The sequence below is a fragment of the Diceros bicornis genome, chromosome 37, assembly GCF_020826845.1.
Source record: "Diceros bicornis minor isolate mBicDic1 chromosome 37, mDicBic1.mat.cur, whole genome shotgun sequence".
Lineage (NCBI taxonomy): Eukaryota > Metazoa > Chordata > Mammalia > Perissodactyla > Rhinocerotidae > Diceros > Diceros bicornis.
The window spans coordinates 18350958-18368779 of record NC_080776.1 but is presented as its reverse complement, the minus strand read 5'-3'; the positions used below and the strand labels follow the sequence as shown (position 1 = coordinate 18368779).

General features: G+C 42.6%; 1 protein-coding gene across 1 annotated transcript in view; it reads left to right on the top strand.

Annotated features, from left to right (window-relative positions):
• DNER (delta/notch like EGF repeat containing) overlaps positions 1 to 17822 on the top strand; it is a 300865-nt gene that overhangs the window by 113426 nt on the left and 169617 nt on the right. The window contains exons 2-4 of the mRNA XM_058533144.1: positions 12078 to 12380; positions 15314 to 15408; positions 17634 to 17800. Of these exons, the coding sequence (XP_058389127.1) occupies positions 12078 to 12380; positions 15314 to 15408; positions 17634 to 17800 (565 nt within the window). The remainder of the gene's footprint in view (positions 1 to 12077; positions 12381 to 15313; positions 15409 to 17633; positions 17801 to 17822) is intronic.

Genomic DNA, 17822 nt, shown 5'->3' with positions numbered 1-17822 from the left:
TCCTCTCCAACTCTTCTTGACCCGCTGGAGAGTGGCCTGACCCCTCCACCTACCCAAATTGCTCTTGTTTAGGTAACCAGTGCTTGATCCAGGGTCCACTTTCCAGCAATTGTGTTACTTTCCCCTAGCAGCCTAGGGGAACTGCTCTCCTTCCAAAAACCACTCCTTGACCTAATGAGATAAAATAAGAGGCTGTGTGGAATATAGAAAAGGGATGCAATTTGGAATCACTCAGTTTGGGTTTCAGATCTCCACCACATGTAACTTCAGACCAGCTACTTAACTTTTCTGAGTCTTAGTTTCCTCTGGATAAAATTAGGGTATTTCAGAGGGTTGTTAAGAGCAAATAAGTTAGGGCATATAAGGGACCTGATGCTTATGGGCCCTCGATGCATTTTAACTCTTCCCTATATCCTCTTTCTTTTTCTCCTCCGTGCTAATGTTTTCCTGCCTCTTCAGCTGACCCCTCCCTGCCTCTCAGATGCCTCTCCTTCAGTGATCTCGTGTACCCGCAGGTGTCACCCTGCATCCCCCCACCGCCAATGTACTGGTAATTTTCAAATCAGGGACACCAACTCATTCTTTTCTCCTGAGCACCAGATCTGTGTTTAGTCACTTAAGGACATCATCTACTCAATGTCCTTAGATACCTACATATCTTCCTTTCCCAAACCAAAAACCATGGCTTCTTGCCCCTTCTCAAACTTGCTCTTCTTCCTTGTTCATTGAATCCCGTATTTCAATGAGGGAACTAAGGCTCAGAATGGTGGTATGTTTTAATGAAAAGAAGTTCATAATTCTGGTGTAGTCCAATTTATTAATACTTTTTCTTCACACTTACCGCTCTTTGCCTTCCATTTATTACATATTTGTTTACTCCAAAGTCATGAAGATATTCTCGTCTGTTATCATTTTGAAGCTTTATTTTTTTTGCCTTTCATGTTTAGATCTACGATCCACTTGCAATTTATTTTTGTGTATGGTATGAGGGAGGAGTCAGGCTTAATTTTTTTCCCCATATGGATATCAGTTTATTGAAAAAACTATATTTATTGCACTACTCTATTCTAGAAATGAAGTGTCCACATATGATCATTCTGTTTCTTGACTCTCTATTCTATTGTCCTAATTACTGTACCTTTAAAATTCCTGATTTCTTATAGTGCAAGGCCTCCCACAGTATTTTTATTCAAGAGTGTCTGGGCTATTTGGGAACATTTTAGACAAGAACAGTAACAACAAAAAAACTGTTGTGATTTTTGTTGCAATAGTATTGAATCTGTAGATCTCTTTGGGGAACATTTGAATCTTTGTAATATTGAGTTTTCTAATCCGTAACTAGAATCTCCCTCCATTTATATATGTCTTCTTTAATTTCTTTCAATACTGTCTTACTATTTCACAGTTCTCTTTGCTGAGGCCATGCACTTCTTTCATTTGATTTATTCTTAGATTTTAATTTTTTGATATATTGTAAATAGCACCTTATTTTTGAATTTTGCTTTTTGTTTGTTTCTGATACATGGAGATGCAATTTTAAAAAAATTTGACTTTGTATCCAGTTCCATATTCTAATAATTTATCTGCATGCATAATCATATGGTCTGTATCATGACAGTTTTCTTTGTACTCGATCCTTATACCTTCTTTTTATTCTCCTTGCGCTGGCTAGGACCTTTACTGCAATGTTCACTGGAAGTGGTGATAGCAAACATTGTTGCTTTGTTCTCAGTTTCAGAGAGAAACTTTTCAACATTTCGCCAATAAGTATTATGTTTGCTGAAGGTTTTTTTGTAGATATTCTATCGGATTAAAGAATGTCTCTTCTATTCCTAGTTTGCTAAAAGTCTTCACTAAAAAAGCTTGTTGAATTTAATAAAATGCTTTCCTATGTCGGTTGAGATGATCATATGGTCTTTATAGGATTTTTAATTCCCAGTTTGTTGTAGGCTTCTTTTCCTGAGTAGGCAGAGAGGTAAAAGTTGACATATTGCCTGTATTCATAGCATTGTTGTTTTGTAAAAAGAGTTTGCTAGGATGTGTGAGTGTTTCTGATGAGAGACGAAAAAGTATAGGCACTGGAATTGTTCTGTAAGTTTCTGATTCAAGAAACTGGTCTTTGAATGACTAAAAGAAAAAAGAAAAAAAGCATTTCGTCTGAGGCTGGCGTGCTTATGCCAGTAAATGCATTTGAGTGCGATCCCATAGAATTTAGTTGAGTATGAAAACCAAAGGACCCAGAGTTTGCTAAGTTTTTGAAGAACAGTTGTTTAATTCTTGATATATCTGCAACTGAGCAGGGCTTAAAGATACATCAGTGTGACTATTAGCTATGTGTGTTAGCCAGACTAAAGCAACAGTAGAGCAATTTCAAGATAATTTCCAAATGTAGCATATTTTAAAGAGATATTATGAAAAAGTCGGAAAATAATTAGACATGTAGTAGTTTATTTTTAATGGATTCATTTCATGGTCAAAAGTTTGAATTATTCTTGTAATTTCCTTTTAGCCTATTTACAAGAGTGACTCAGCCCACATGCAAAAATCAGGGCAGGCTGATTTCAAGAAAGTTGACTTAGAATTGAAGGGAAAAACTGACTGCCCGGATTAGTCTTAGAATAATTTTTAAGTAGATCCAGAGAACCTAATATAGAAATAAAGAAATGTCAACATGGGAATGTGTATTTGCCTGTGATATTTAGTTTTGATTCAGTAAAGTGAATGAGCATTTTTATTATTTGTATTTGGAAAACAAATTCATGGGATGCATTTCTTGGCCGAGTCTACTACTGGCATAAGCACTGTAGTGATTTTTTTCCCCACATCTTTACTCCTAGTGGGTAAGCAGTTGGTATTGGAATTTAGTTGAGATCTTTATTGAGCAAAGTGGGAAAAATTCCTTTTCAAGACAAAAATACTGTGACAGTTGGACCCTAACATTGTTCATTTGTCTTTCAGCATGAAGGTGACATTTCTAACCAGTGTAATTCCTATTTTGGACCGTGAAACACAATATTAATAACTGAAAGGACATTAGAACTTTCTAGTCCCATCCTTTCTTTTACGGTTGAGGAGATTGAGCCTCAGGAAACTTCCTCACCTTGTCTAAGGTCACCTACAAAGGGAAATAGAACCCTAGGGCTTCTCTACTGCATCACAGTGCTTCAGGGTGGCAATCACTCATCATTTTTCCAGAAACCCTAAACTCCAAATTCTGGAGTCATCTTTGTCGTGGTCCCCCTCTCCTAATTGGCAGAGGTGGACACTCTCATGCTATTTCAAGGCCCCTTGGTCTGTGTGACTCTTCCTCACCCACCCTCCTCCAGGGTTCCACCTATTTCTATGTTTAGCCTCTGCAGTGGGTTATCCATCATTCATCTCCATTGAGTTGAGATGATGAGTGGGAGGGTACAGGGAGAATTTCCACATTTCTTCTAGTGAAGGAAAAGTGGGAATATGACTCTTTACTGGGGTCTCATTTCATGGTGGATTATCTAGGTAAGTATTCCTTTCCTAGTGCCAAGATTTATCCCGCCATGTTCCTGCACATTTATGATTAAAAGAGCATCTGGTCCCTTCTCTGCCTTAAGTTGTATTTTGAAAGGTCCTTCTGCTGTTTAATCACTTGGTGCATGCCAGCCCAGTAAGGGAGTTGGATGGGGAGAAAAAATAGCAGCAATTGCCGCTGACTTTATCATGGTCCTGTTTAAGCTTATCTTCTTCTTTGATGGTCTCCCAGATGAGTCCACCTACCTGTTTTCTTCCTTTGGGAACCCCAAAGTCCCTATTGTCTGGATCAGGGTTGGGCAAACTAAAGGGCCAGATAATAAACAATGTATAGGCTTAGTGGACTGGATAGTCCACGTGGCAACTACTCAACTGCTGATACGGCACAGTCAAAACATAAACAGATGCCTGTAGTTGTGTTCTAATAAAACTTTATTTACAGAAACCGGCTGGATTTGGCCTGTGGTTGTAGTTTGCCAACCCCTGCTTTATACCGACAAATTCTACCTTTTGGTTTTTGGACCAGGTGCATCAAAATATTCTGGGGAACGTTGAAAAATACAGGTTTCTAGGCCTTACCCTCGGAGTTTTCAATTAATAGCTTGGGGCTGGGGAATCTTTATTTTAAAAAGTTTCTAATTGATTCTGCTGCTCAGACAAGTTGCTAAAACAGTGGTCTGTTCTGCTTTTTAAAATTTGCATGTATATTTATACATATACAAATAAATACATGACGTGTTTTGTGTTTAACAATAATATAAAAATGGCATGATTCTGTACAAATCATTCTGCATATTGCTTGTTTATTCCTTTGCCTTTTTTGAGGTGTTTCCCTCTTATTGATATCTAGGAATCTATAAAATAATAAAGGATTTAGTTATTTGTAATATGTTGTACATATTTTCCTCCATCCTATTGTTGCCTTTTAACTTTATTTATGGAGTCATATGGATTTTTAAAAATTTTGATGGAGTCAAATGCATTAACCTGTTCCTTTAAGGCAGAGGTTCTCAACTGGGGGTGATTTTTCCCCAGAGGACATTGGCAATGTCTGGAGACATTTTTGGTTGTTATAACTGTCATTGTCGGAGGGAGGGGATTCTACTGGCATCTAGTAAGAAGAGATGAGGGGTGCCGCTAAACCTCGTACGGTGCACAGGGCAGCCCCTGCAACAAAGAAATACCCAGCCCAAAGAGTCAGTGCTGCTGAGGTTGAGAAATCGTGCTGTAAGCCTTTTGTTTTTGTTCCTTGCTCAGTAAGGCACCCCTTCTTCCTACAGTACTAGTATCTATATCAAAATATGCACGAACAAGTTCTTGAATTTTGCTGCTGAGAAAAATTACTAAAACGATGGCCCGTTCTAATTCTTTCTTAACACCACACACAAATTCCCCTCGGTTATTTCTCTTCTGTGCCTACATCTTACGCCTCACTCTTCTGTAAGTGCCGTGAGTCCACTGTGTCCCCTGGGTGACCTGCACGGCCTGGGTCATATAACATGCTCCGTCAGTGTTTGTAGGTTCTCCTCCTGGGCTTCATTGGGTTTGGTTTCCTCAAAACCCTTCCCATCCCCTGGGATGACTCTGCCCACTGAGCATGGGGATAAATGAGGGAGGGAGGTGACCTCAGGTTGGCTCTGCACTTCTTCAGACCCTCTGAAAACAGCATCAATGAAAGCTGAGTGGCCAGCCATCAATAGAATCCAAAATCATAGAGCTGGGGGATAAAGATGTTCGATCCCAGCCCCTCATTTAATGCATGAGGAATGTGTGTCCAGAGCAGGCAAGAGACTTGTCCAGAGCCTCTCAGCCACCTGTGCAGACCAGGGCTGATGCCAGGACTCTGGTTGCTCAGTGGGCCCCGTTTTCCATTAGAAAACTCCTTTCTGCTGCTTTTGTTTTGTTGAGAACAGCCCCTGTCATCTAAAAGAGACTGGCTCTGAGCCCTGCTCGTAATCTGCTCATTTCATACCTGCAATTGTCAAACCCATTCTCTGTCTCAGCATTAGGGACTTTAACTCAATCAAACATGTGATCACAATAGTTGACGTGCATAGAGGCAGGGTATTAATTCACAATAGGCTGCTTGGGGTGAGTCTAAGAGTCTGACCCTTCTATGGACTGCAAGCTCTTTGAGAGCCAGGACTGGGCTTTCTTCATCCTCCTGACCTCGATTCTAGACCTCCTACCTGGCACGTCATAGGGGCTTGGTCAATGTCACTTGAATGACTGATCGGCCATATTGAGTTTTCTGTAAAGTACAGAGGAGGTAGGAACGAAGCCCATAGATTCTCCAAACTAGCATGGAAGGGTCACCTGGGAAGGTGGTTGTATGTCTCCCTGGGCCCCCCCATCACCCAGGTAATGCAGATGAAGGGTTCACGTGCTACACTTTGAAGCAACCCTACCAGCTTTGACTTACTGGATCTAGTGACCCTGTAAATGGGCCTCTTTTACGCTTGTTTTCAGTTTGACCTTTCATTCTTCTTGTGTATGCTGCAGAGGCATTGGGATTACCGAAGACGTGGGCAGCAAACAGTTCAAGGAAGGAAACAGGTCATGACTAAGGTGTCACATGAGACTGACTACACATCATGAGTCCTGGGGATGGCAGGCATCTTTGCTCTGGTCTGGCCTCCGTGTCACACTCTACACACCCCCATAAATGCTCTTGATTTTGTGTAAGTTATTGGACACAGGTGAAAAGTCTAAAATAAAATGTGAAGTGCATAGTTTCAGATTAGTCCTATGATGTGAAAAAATTTGGCTTAAATAGATGAATTAATCTGATGCAACAGACATACAGCATTTAATAAATGAGCTTGTTGGTTAATTATAAGTTGTAAACCATTAACCCATGGCTTTCTCTTTACTCTTTCTTATGGCTGATATTACAAAGTCTTAATCATTTTCCACTCATTAGAGGCTAGAAATTATAGCCAAGAAAATATCACCTGTTAAATTTTGAGCATCCTCAAAGTCAGGTCTATTAATTATGATATTTTGCCTCATTAGGTGTTTGGCAGTTTGGTTATTTTCCGTGTATAGTTCAAACTTAATGGAATTCAAGGGCAGTAGTGACCTCTACAACAGGACTTTTTTTCCTACCAGATAAAATACACACACAAACTTAAAAAAACTCAGTAAGTTGTATACAGAAAAACAGGACTTATAATAAATATTTATGATGCCAGGATTTTGCTTAAAGGTTAATGATCGCATTTTATCTTATATTTGCTGTTATGCAATTGAGACAGCTTTTTTTTTAAATGAAACTAGTTTGAAATGTTAGAGAATATAATGGCAGGTAGTTGTCATTGGTAGTGAAGCAACTAATATACAAGCCAAGGAAGTAGCATTAATATGAAATGATCATTTTAAAGAAGGGATCAATGACCTTGTAGTGCATGTAACTCCCTGCTTTGTATCCCAGTGCGTGTGTGAGCATGTATGTGTGTGTGTGTGTGTGTGTGTGCGCGCTCCATCACATGGTTCACTGTTTCGAATCCCTTTAGAAATTTATACAATTGACAGTTTAATTTTTAGCTTTTGTCTTCTTTTCTTTGCTAAGAGCGTTTCTCCTGGCCTTCCACGTTAATCATTCTTCCTTTAATCCCATATGCCATTCATGCATTCCTCTCAACTGTAAAGACAGCAGCACTTAAATGCTATCATTTATCTTCATCATATTTTCCTTTCAGCTCTTTATTCCCTCACCTGAGGGGACTGGCCCCTGGGTACAGTGCACTGGGCATTGCCCTGGGGACATGCCTTTACCACCCAGTTCTATCCACCAGCATGTGACACTGCTCACTGGGGTGATGAGCTTCACCCAGTGGCTCCCCTAGGTGATCTCTGAGGACCAGAGTAAGATGGCCTGGTGCACTGGTGTGGGAGCCATCCATGACCCGTGTACTCTTTCTGTCCTCATCAAAGCAAAGGCTGCAGGGGCCGGCCCTGTGGTTTAGTGATTAAGTGTGTGCGCTCCACTACTGGTGGCCCGGGTTCGGATCCCGGGCTCGCACTGACGCACCGCTTCTCCGGCCATGCTGAGGCCGCGTCCCACATACAGCAACTAGAAGGATGTGCAGCTATGACATACAACTATCTACTGGGGCTTTGGGGGGGGGGAAGAGGAGGATTGGCAATAGATGTTAGCTCAGAGCCGGTCTTCCTCAGCAAAAAAGAAAAAAAGAGGAGGATTAGCGTGGATGTTAGCTCAGGGCTGATCTTCCTCACAAAAAAAAAAAAAGAAAAAAAAGCAAAGGCTGCAGATTCTGCTGGTTCTGCCTTACCTCTTGGAACAACAGAGACTTTTCCCCCCTTTTAAAGCTGACTTAAAGTTATTTCCTTGCTCTAAAAACACTACAGTGGGAATACATAAGGCTCCCCTTCGACTTATGTTCTCAAGATCTGGGATGGGGCCTAGGAAAATCATAATTCCATTTTACAAACCAGCCACTTGACAGCTCTGGCAGCTACTTGTATATAACGTCATTCATTGATTCACTCATTCGTTCAGTCAGTTTTAGTTCAGCAGCTCCCAGGTGCCAGGCACTGGTCTGGGGCTGGGGGTGCTCAAGCAAACAAAACAGGAAGAAAGAATCTGACCTCACAGGGTTTATATTCTCATGGGGGAAGATAGAAAATAAATGTAACAAATAAATAACTTTTTTTCTCACAATGTATTAGAAGATGATAGACATTTGGGGGAAAAATGAAGCAGAGAAGGAGGAATCAACGTGCCAAGGAGTGGAGACCTTGCACTGTTAGGACTTGCTCAGAGACGTCCTCGTGCGAAGATGACATTGGAGCAAAGACTCAGAGGAGGCTTGGAAGCAGCCTTGAGAACTGAGAGCGGTTCAGATAGAGGGAACAGCCAGTGCAAAGGCCCTGAGGCAAGAGAGTGGCTGGAGAGCTGGAGGAGCCGTGAGGTCAGTGTGTCTGGAGCCAAGTGAGGGAGCAAGAGGAGGAGAGGAGGTCAAAGAGGTTGGGGGGAAGGAGATCACATAGGACCTAGTAAGACTTTGTGAAGACTTTGGCTTTTATTTTGAGTAAATGTCGGTCATTTGCTTAACGTCCCTAAGCCTCAAGTATAAAAGTAGGATAATAAACTGACCTTAGAGGGTTTCTGTGACAAGGAACTAAAGTAAGAAACATAAAATGCTCAACGTGGTGGCAGGCCTGCGGGAAGTACTCAGTGAAAGGCAAGTAGTACTAGTTTTGCTGTTGTTCTTAGCGCTGGTACTGGGTTACCAGATATAAACTCTATGGGGACAGACACTCCACCTTTTGTTTTTTTTTCTTTTAGCATTTTGATCCCAGACCTGGTACAGTCCATTTCATATCATAAGGCCTCAATCAATATTCGTTGAGTATTATCATTATTATATCATACCTTTATTCTACAAAAGCATTTAAGGTGGTCTTCATTGGCTTACATTTAATTCTTATTTTCTGTTGCTCACAGAAATATAACCTTTACCTTCTCCTTAGGGATTATTATTTTTGGCATGATAATAACTTGACAGCAAAGTTGCAGTGCCATGTTGTGGAAGGAACTCTTGGCTGGCAGTGGGAAGATGTGGCATGGTTCTGGCTGTTTTTTTTGTGTGTGAGGAAGATCAGCCCTGAGCTAACATCCATGCCCATCTTCCTCTACTTTATGTGGGACGCCACCACAGCATGGCCCAACAAGCAGTGCGTCATGCGCGCCCGGGATCCGAACCCGGGCTGCCAGCAGTGGAGCGCGGGCACTTAACCGCTAGGCCACGAGGCTGGCCCGGTTCTGGCTTTCTTTTGTCGTGGCTGTGATGGGTGACTCTACCCTCTGCCCTTCTGTTTCCCAACAGTGATCCAGGTTCAGGAATATCCTTCTCTGTTTCAGGGTTGTCGTGAGCACAAATGAGATACTGTATGGCAATGTTCTTTGAAAACTCCCGATGGCCGTCTAAGGGGAGCGGTAGATATGGTGTCTGGCAGCCGTTGCTGTGTGACGGTGGGTGCCTGTGCTTTGAATTCTTTCTCTGGAGGGGGTGTTGATTTATGCTGCACCTTAGTGCCTCTCCGAGGACTGGCTGTTGCAAGCAGTGGGCTGTAGCGATGGAGTGGAAGCCCCCCGGGCCTCTCTGGCCATCAGATAGGTAGTCTTTGCCTTAGTAATGTCATTCTCTAAGTTGCACAATGGAGGCTTGGACTTCTAGAGGTAATTTTTGTAATGATCTCTTCAATATATTTAGATGATTTAAGTGTATTTCTATGTTTTTAGGCATGTGTTAAAAGTCTTAATTTGTGACTAGGTCAATCTCAAACGTTGTTTTATTTTTTTTTTAATAAATATTTATTGAGCATCACAATTATCCCCCTAGTCCAAGCTACCTTCATCTTTTTTTTTTTTTTTGGTGAGGAAGATTCACCCTGAGCTAACATCTGTTGCCAATCTTCCTCTTTTTGCTTGAGGAAGATTCACCCTGAACTGACATCTGTGCTCATCTTCCTCTATTATGTATGTGGGTCACTGCCACAGCATGGCTGACGAGTGGTGTAGGTCCACGCCCAGGATCCAAACCTGCGAACCTGGGCCACTGAAGTGGAGTGCACACACTTAACCACTATGCCACCAGGCCAGACCCTCAAATCTTGTTTTAAAAGTTGATTTCAGAAACATGGCTTACCTGTCCCCTTTATCCTAGCTAATTAAATTCTTTCTCCTTCCGGTCCTGGTCAAATAATTCTTGAGGTGATACCCACTCAGTGAAGCCTTCCTGAAAATAAATCAGCAATGAGATAAGATAATATCAGGACTAAAGGAGCAGTTCACATCTGTCCTTCATCGTGTGTTGCTTTCCAAATATCAATTGATCTGTCTTTATTTTTTCCATACTTTTAAAGAAGCCCCACCATGTTTTCTGTGCTCCTCGACATGCTGGAAACAGAGCCTTGAAATTGGCAGATAAAGTCCCTGCTGTCATGGAGCTCACATGTTTGTGGGAGAGAATAAAAGGGACTATTTTAGATCTTGTATTGAGGGAAGGCTTCTCTGTGGAGGTGACATTTGAATAGAGAACTTTGTGAAATGAGGTAGCGAGCCATGCAAAGTCTGAGAGAAAAGCATTCCAGGGAGAGGGCCTAGCAGGTGCAAAGGCCCTGAGGTGGAAAGGACCTTGGCATGGTCTGGGGACGGAAAGAAGGTGAGGAGGGGAGAGTGCAAGGGAGGAGGAACATGTGTGGAAAGAGGGGACTTCAGGGGTAGGAAGGGGCCAGATCAGGGAGGGCTTTGTCTGCTATGGAAGGAGTTTGGGTTTTACTTTGAGTTGATAAAGATTGTAAGTATTTTAAATTATTTACATTTTAAGTATTCTCTTCAGATACCAATCCATCTACTTTTATCTGAGATTCTGTGAAGGAATTGCCAAGTGATAGCATAGAATTAACAATGTGGTATTTTTGGAGCTTCATTTTATTCAACCCCAAATCCCTTAATATTCCTTAAGGAGTTTGTTGGAAATTGTTTGATGAGGATAATTAACAGAATGAGTAGCTGTTTTTCCATGCAGAATTCTATTCATGTGTGAGCTCATTTCAACAAGAGAAATTGAGGGTCTCATTTCTCTGTAGCCTGTTCTTAACTGAATTCTATTTTATGACCAGCCCTGAGAAGCCAGAGGTACATCAGATAGAAGTCTAATTTTCTGTTCTCACAGAAGCAAATGATAATTGAATAAGAACTGAGAACATGCTGGAACCTTCGAGGTGTTTCCAAAGAAGCATTGTTTCATTGTTTCATTTCACGTTGTTTTGTAACCTCTCCCAGTAATAACAAATGGCAATTCGGAGGTCAGCAGAGGACTCAGAGATAAACGCTTTACTTAAAACATGAACACAATTTAAAGATATGCAACTGAATTTTTATCTTCCTTATCCAGCAGGTTCACATTTCTCTGTAATCACCCTCCAAAATAGTGAAGTAGAAACTTTCATTAAATTCTGCTTAATATAAGTCGCCACCACGCTCTCAGTTGTCACGCAAGCCAATCATTTTGGAAGCCTTTGATTAAATAACATCACCTTAAAAAGGGTTGTTTATCAGGTAGGAAATTGGGAGACATAGGTGAGCGCGTCTGTAGGGAGATAAATTGGGCAGTCGTGTCTCATGAAGAGGCCTTGCAATGGTCCAGGATGTGAAAAAGGAGATTCCAATTTAGTTCTCTAGTATCGTTTGTCATGAGTGGCAGCTAAAAATATCAAAGTTGGTATCTTCCTAATGAGTCTCAATTTTAACTATTTTTGCCTTAGAAAATTCCTCTACATACTATGTTCCTGTAATAAACATTATTTAGGGCCTTGGGTTTGGGGAGGCTCTTCTCCACCACGTACTTCCTTCTTGGATGCCTGTTATCTGTGGGAAGGCTGATGTTGGGATGACCTTGCTGGGCTCCCTACGAGAGCACAAGTGGTTAAGAACGTGTACTCCGTTAGAGCCGCAGCTCTGAGACACGGAGCTGATTTCCCAGTGATGGCACCACTTTTCTTATGAGGGAGTAATTGACCCATTTATGGTCTTGTTTCAGCTTCGTGTGGATCCTTGCGCCAGCAACCCTTGTCACCATGGCAACTGCAGCAGCAGCAGCAGCAGTGATGGCTACCTCTGCGTTTGCAATGAAGGCTATGAAGGTCCAAACTGTGAACAGGCACTTCCCATCCTCCCAGCCTCTGGCTGGACCGAGTCCATGGTGCCCAGACAGCTTCAGCCTGTCCCCGCTACCCAGGAGCCGGACGTAATCCTGCCCCGCTCTCAGGCAACCGTGACCCTGCCGACATGGCAGCCGAAAACAGGGCAGAAAGTTGTAGAAATGAAATGGGATCAAGTGGAGGTGAGAACGTTTTATTGCATATATTTGAATGTAAGAAGCTGGAAAAGTTAAAATAATTCCAGTGACTGTAATATCAGCAATAAAAATGGAGACCTTGGTTGCCCATTGAACAAAACAATGTGTCCAATCTTATTCCTGTCTGCACTTGTGTGTGGAAAAGGTCTCCTGGTTACACAAATGAGCCCATTCAATTATGATTGTTTTGTGAGTATAAAAGTGTAAGCAAGAAAAGAATGTGAATGAAATTATTTTCTGGAGTGACATACACATACATTTTTGTGAGATAATCAGATTTTGGGGCAGACAGCTCAATGAAGAGTCATGTAAGGGAACATATCACAGACTCTCCCTTGTTGACCTAATTTTCCTTCGTGGAATATGATGCTCACCTTTTTGTTTGTTTGTTACTGTTTAGGTTCCATTTTTGGTACCTTTTGGCACTTCAGTGGGATTTAGAAAAAAAAGCTATCATTGATTTTGAAAATATTTTGAGAATGCATTTGAGAATGAAATTTCCAAATTTTATTTATTTTGGCTATAGCGGATTCTGTTTATTGAATCTCGTCCAGCCTGGGTTTGGCTTATTGTGTTTTCAAGCTCATCAAAAGTGTCATTACATAAAATATAAATTTTCCAGCAGGCCCCTAAAAGTTGACGTGAAATGTGAATTTGCTAGCTAGAAGAATTGGGGGACAAATCCAAATTGTGAGTTTGAGGCGACATCGATAGAATGTAATTCCATTTCTTATACTTTATGGGACACCCGTGTAGACCTGTGGTTGTATATTATTACAGGTTTCGTAGCTTAAATGAAAAATACACACAGATCTTCGTGTAGCATTTTTAGAGTCAAGGATTGTGTCTAGAAATTTCCGTTATAAAAAGAGGTATAGCAGCATTTATAAAAGAGGTAAGGTAGCATTTCTTCTTTTATTTTCTTGGGTAATTCTAATCAGTTGACCGACTGTTTTTTCCCGTTGCCACACAGTTTATGAAGGCCACATTCAGACTGTAGGGCAATGTTTTTAGCCTACTTAAAACACTGTGAACTTGTTCTGATTTCAGACTTTTAATAAATGCTTTGAAGTTATGATTTTAATACCTTTTGCTGAATGACTGACTTCTTGAATGTGAACTAGATTTGGTTCCACGTTTATCAAGAAAGTGTCCTTTAAAGAAAAATTTCTCCCCAACCAGCTATTTCAATCTATTTATTTAAAGACACGCTGTCCTCTAGTCAGTAAATGTAAAAGAAATGCCTCATCTTCCTGTCATGCTGTTAGTTCTTAGGCTGTTCAAGAAGCAGGTTAAAAATGCCAGAGGGGGGCTGGCCCCGTGGCTTAGCGGTTAAGTGCGCGCACTCCGCTACTGGCGGCCCAGGTTGAGATGCCGGCGCGCACCCATGCATTGCTTCTCCGGCCATGCTGAGGCTGCGTCCCACATACTGCAGCTAGAAGGATGTGCAACTATGACATACAACTAGCTACTGGGGCTTTGGGGAGAAAAAGGGAAAAAAAGGAGGAGGACTGGCAATAGATGTTAGCTCAGGGCTGGTCTTCCTCAGCAAAAAGAGGAGGATTGGCATGGATGTTAGCTCAGGGCTGATCTTCCTCACAAAAAAAAAGAAAAAAAAAAAACCAAAGGAAGACGAATATGTTTGGCTTCTCCTTTTCATGAAGTAATGATGTTTCGGAAGCATGAAGCTATCTGGAGACTTAGGGGACTAAAATTTATATAACAGTTGTCTGTTACACAAATTTAACAAGTTGGACTCACATCTTTGAGTATCCGTGGTGGCCTTTATCTTAGCATTTGACTATCAGGCCTTCTGGACAATAAGTTCTGAGTGTTGGGTTTGGGGCATAAGCGCTGACACTTTCTATATTATTCTCAGTTAATTCAGTGATGACAAATACTTTCAGTAACCTTTTGTCTGGACTCTCAGGAGTGAGGACAGTAATTATGGCATGAAGAATAAATGAATAAATTGGTCATTGGATACAGCTCAAGAGTTTGCAAAATGTTCTGATGAGCACAGTGTTTTTTTCCCTCTTGAATTTGTTTTTTATACACATTGGGGTGCTACTTTTGGGGACATGTCACTTAAAAAAATGAAGGTGTAGGGGGCCGGCCCTGTGGCCTAGTGGTTAAGTTCAGTGTGCTCTGCTTCAGCAGCCCTGGTTTGCGGGTTCAGATCCTAGGTGTGGACCTACACCACTCATCAGCCATGCTGTGGCGGCGTCCCACATACAACATAGAGGAAGATTGGCACAGATGTTAGCTCAGGGCGAATCTTCCTCAAGCAAAAAGAGGAAGATTGGCAACAGATTTTAGCTCCGGGCCAATCTTCCTCAGCAAAAAAAAAAGAAGAAGAAGAAGAAGAAGAAGAAGATGTAGTCCTCAGGGAAGAAAAGGGCAGCTTCCCAGCTACCTGGCCTTAGCATGTGCTCCTGAGACCCACCTCCACACAAAGCAGGGTCATTCTGACCAGATGCTTCCTTCCTGTTGCTTGTTTCAAGGCTCGCTCTCCTAGTATTAAGGTTTCTAGCTGCCATGTGTGAGCTAGTCCTTAAAGTCCCCCTCCTTCTTCTCGAAGCTTTGAGTCCCTCGTTACCCCAGACTGGGCTTACAGCAGAGGCCAATGACTGCTCGTTATCCAGAGCAGGGAGGGAATCCTGCGCCCTTCCCTGCACTATCCTGTCATCAGTTTTAGCAATCCCAGGAATTGGTAGACTGCTCTCAGGAAAGCTTTTGCATTTCAGAAAACCAAATGGCAAAGCTTCCATTTTCTTTTGCGTTCGTTAAGCTTCCCCTTGTCCTCTCTGTCCCCACCCCAGTGTCATCGAGCTCATGGAATTTTGCTTTGTGATGTTACCTTGTGCTGTGATCCACCCCAGTAACTTATCATTTTTTTGGTTTTTGTTTTTTCCCAGGTGATCCCAGATATTGCCTGTGGGAACGCCAGTTCCAACAGCTCTGCGGGCGGCCGCCTGGTATCCTTTGAAGTGCCGCAGAACGCCTCAGTCAAGTAAGAAAATTCTCACTTAAAAACTGTTCAGACTGATACTGTGACCATATGCTGGGTCGTGTCTATCCGTGTAACTGGTCTGTAACCGGTCAGGCCAGGGAGAGTCATGAATGGACTCTATGTCAGACAGGACCTATGTCACTCAGAAACCAGAGGGGGCTCTTTCAGAGGCGAATGTTGCAGTGAGGATCGAGTCAGGGGGAGACGTGGAATTGTGGGGTCGGGTTGGATGAGTGAGGTGTGAGGTAGGACACCCTGAGGCCTTAGATAAGATCCAGAGCTATACGTGGCACCTCCTAAATGACTGTGCTTTCCAAATTCTTCAGCCTCTTGAGATTTTAATGGACCATTGGTTAAATTCTTATGCATAATTTACCCCAAATTTAAAATCCAAACATTATAATTTTCTCTTTAAAAACAAGCAGCTGAGAAGAGAGTGTTGTGTTTTAAACCTAAGCTCTCTCAAATTACATACTGCCCATTGTTCCTGTGAGGACGGGGACGAGGCAAAGGGAAGCGGCATTGGCTGAACACCTGCTGGGGACCAGATGCTTCCATTGCTGGGGAGGGGGGGTGGGGCCAGCAAGAGAGCATCCCAGACCTTTCGACTCCCACTACCCGTCCTTCTCTCTTGCTATTAACTGCTCCCCCAGTGGCCGCCATGGAACCCAATGGGCATTCACTGTCCAGTCTTCAGGCACTTCAGAAGACCGAGGGACAGGTGGCCCTGGTTATCCAGCGTGCTGCATCAACCCTTTGAAGGGGGCGGTGGGCACTATAGACCTCTTGCATCTATACAGGGTCACTTTTGCTCACCTTGCCTCCTAAACAGTGGAGTCTCTGAAAGTGTTTGGAAGATGGACTTTGTTACATTGCCCTGCCTCCCCTCCCCCCAGCCCTGCACTTATGCTGGTGGAGGAAGAGCCAGCATGGGCAACGAACTTGGACCACTGGGAAGAAGTCCCCATAGGGAGAATGGTGTGGTGTCTGAGGCAGCTTCGAGTTCTACCAGTAGGGGGACCCCCATCCTAAGTGTTCCACTGCTCATAAAAAGATGAAACCGCAGAGCTGGTTTTAGGGAAATAAATGTCATTAGTCTCCTTTACGTTTATGAAACCATCTCCCAGCTCTTTCTTACCTAGGTCATGTTATCGTACTTTCATAAGCCTTTCCAAATAGTTCTCATCCTCTATTCCTTTAAATGCTTTTGTTTTTTCCCTTTCAACAAACCAGAAATTCTCCAAGACCCTCTTAGGCTGCAGAGCTGGACAGAAATAGCAGTCTGACCCAGGCTGAGTAAGATGGGAATGCCGAATGATCTCCGGGCGCCCTGAATTTACTTGTGAGGGTCACTAGCCCCTTACACTTTCATTTCTTCATGAATTCAATCATTTATCAAACCTTTATTGAGCACTCTGCTGCAAGCCAGCAGCTCTGCACTGGGGAGAGCAACTCTGTGTATAGAGTACACCCGTCTTCTCCCTGAGGCAGAGACCCAGTTCTCCAGGAACTGGGTGGTGGGAAGAGATGGTCAATGAAGGTCTCAGAGAGGAGATGATATGTGGGTTAAGCCTTGAAGAATGACACTTAGGTGGAGGAGGAGGCAAAGGCTGGGAGCTGGGACAGAACCTGCTTGAGGAAGAGACAGTAGCTCCTTGTTGCCAGAGCACTGGGTTGTAAGGATGGACGTGTTGGATCTGAGGCCGAGAGGGGAACTGAGGCTGAGGTTGATTAACCTTCTGTGGCATCTCATTCTTTGGATTTTACTCTGAAAATAAGAAGAAGCCAGGGGGGGCCTGAAGCATAGGAGGTAACACACTTTCACTGTGTTGGCAGCACAACTGAGGTGGCTGTTTTAGGATGCATTATAAATTTATAATAAATTCACACAAGACTCTTTATACTGTGAGGAGACGGAAGGAGTTGTCTCTAAAAGAAGTCAATATACCCTTTTATTATTGATTAAAATTGTTACCCAAAGGTGAGTTATCTATTAATGATCTTGTGGTATATTTTTGATCACGTGGGAGACAGACATTTCTAACAAATGTGGAAAACGACGGCCATGAGTGTGCATCAAGTGGGCACTCGTTTGCAAGATCATTTCATCGATTTCCCAGTACCTTTGTGGATGTACACGTTATCTTTATTTTTAATTTGATGAACTGGTTCTAAGATGAATTTTTCTGAAAGGGACTTTCCATTGACATCGTTCCTGTTTTCAGAATTCGGCAGGATGCTGCTGCTTCGCTGATTTTGCTGTGGAAGGTCACGGCCACGGGATTTCAACAGTGCTCCCTCATAGATGGACGGAGTGTGACCCTCCTCCAGGCTCCTGGGGGCCTGGTCCTCTTGGAAGAGATGCTTGCCTTGGGGAGCAATCACTTCATCGGTGAGTTAAGGGAATCTCCTAC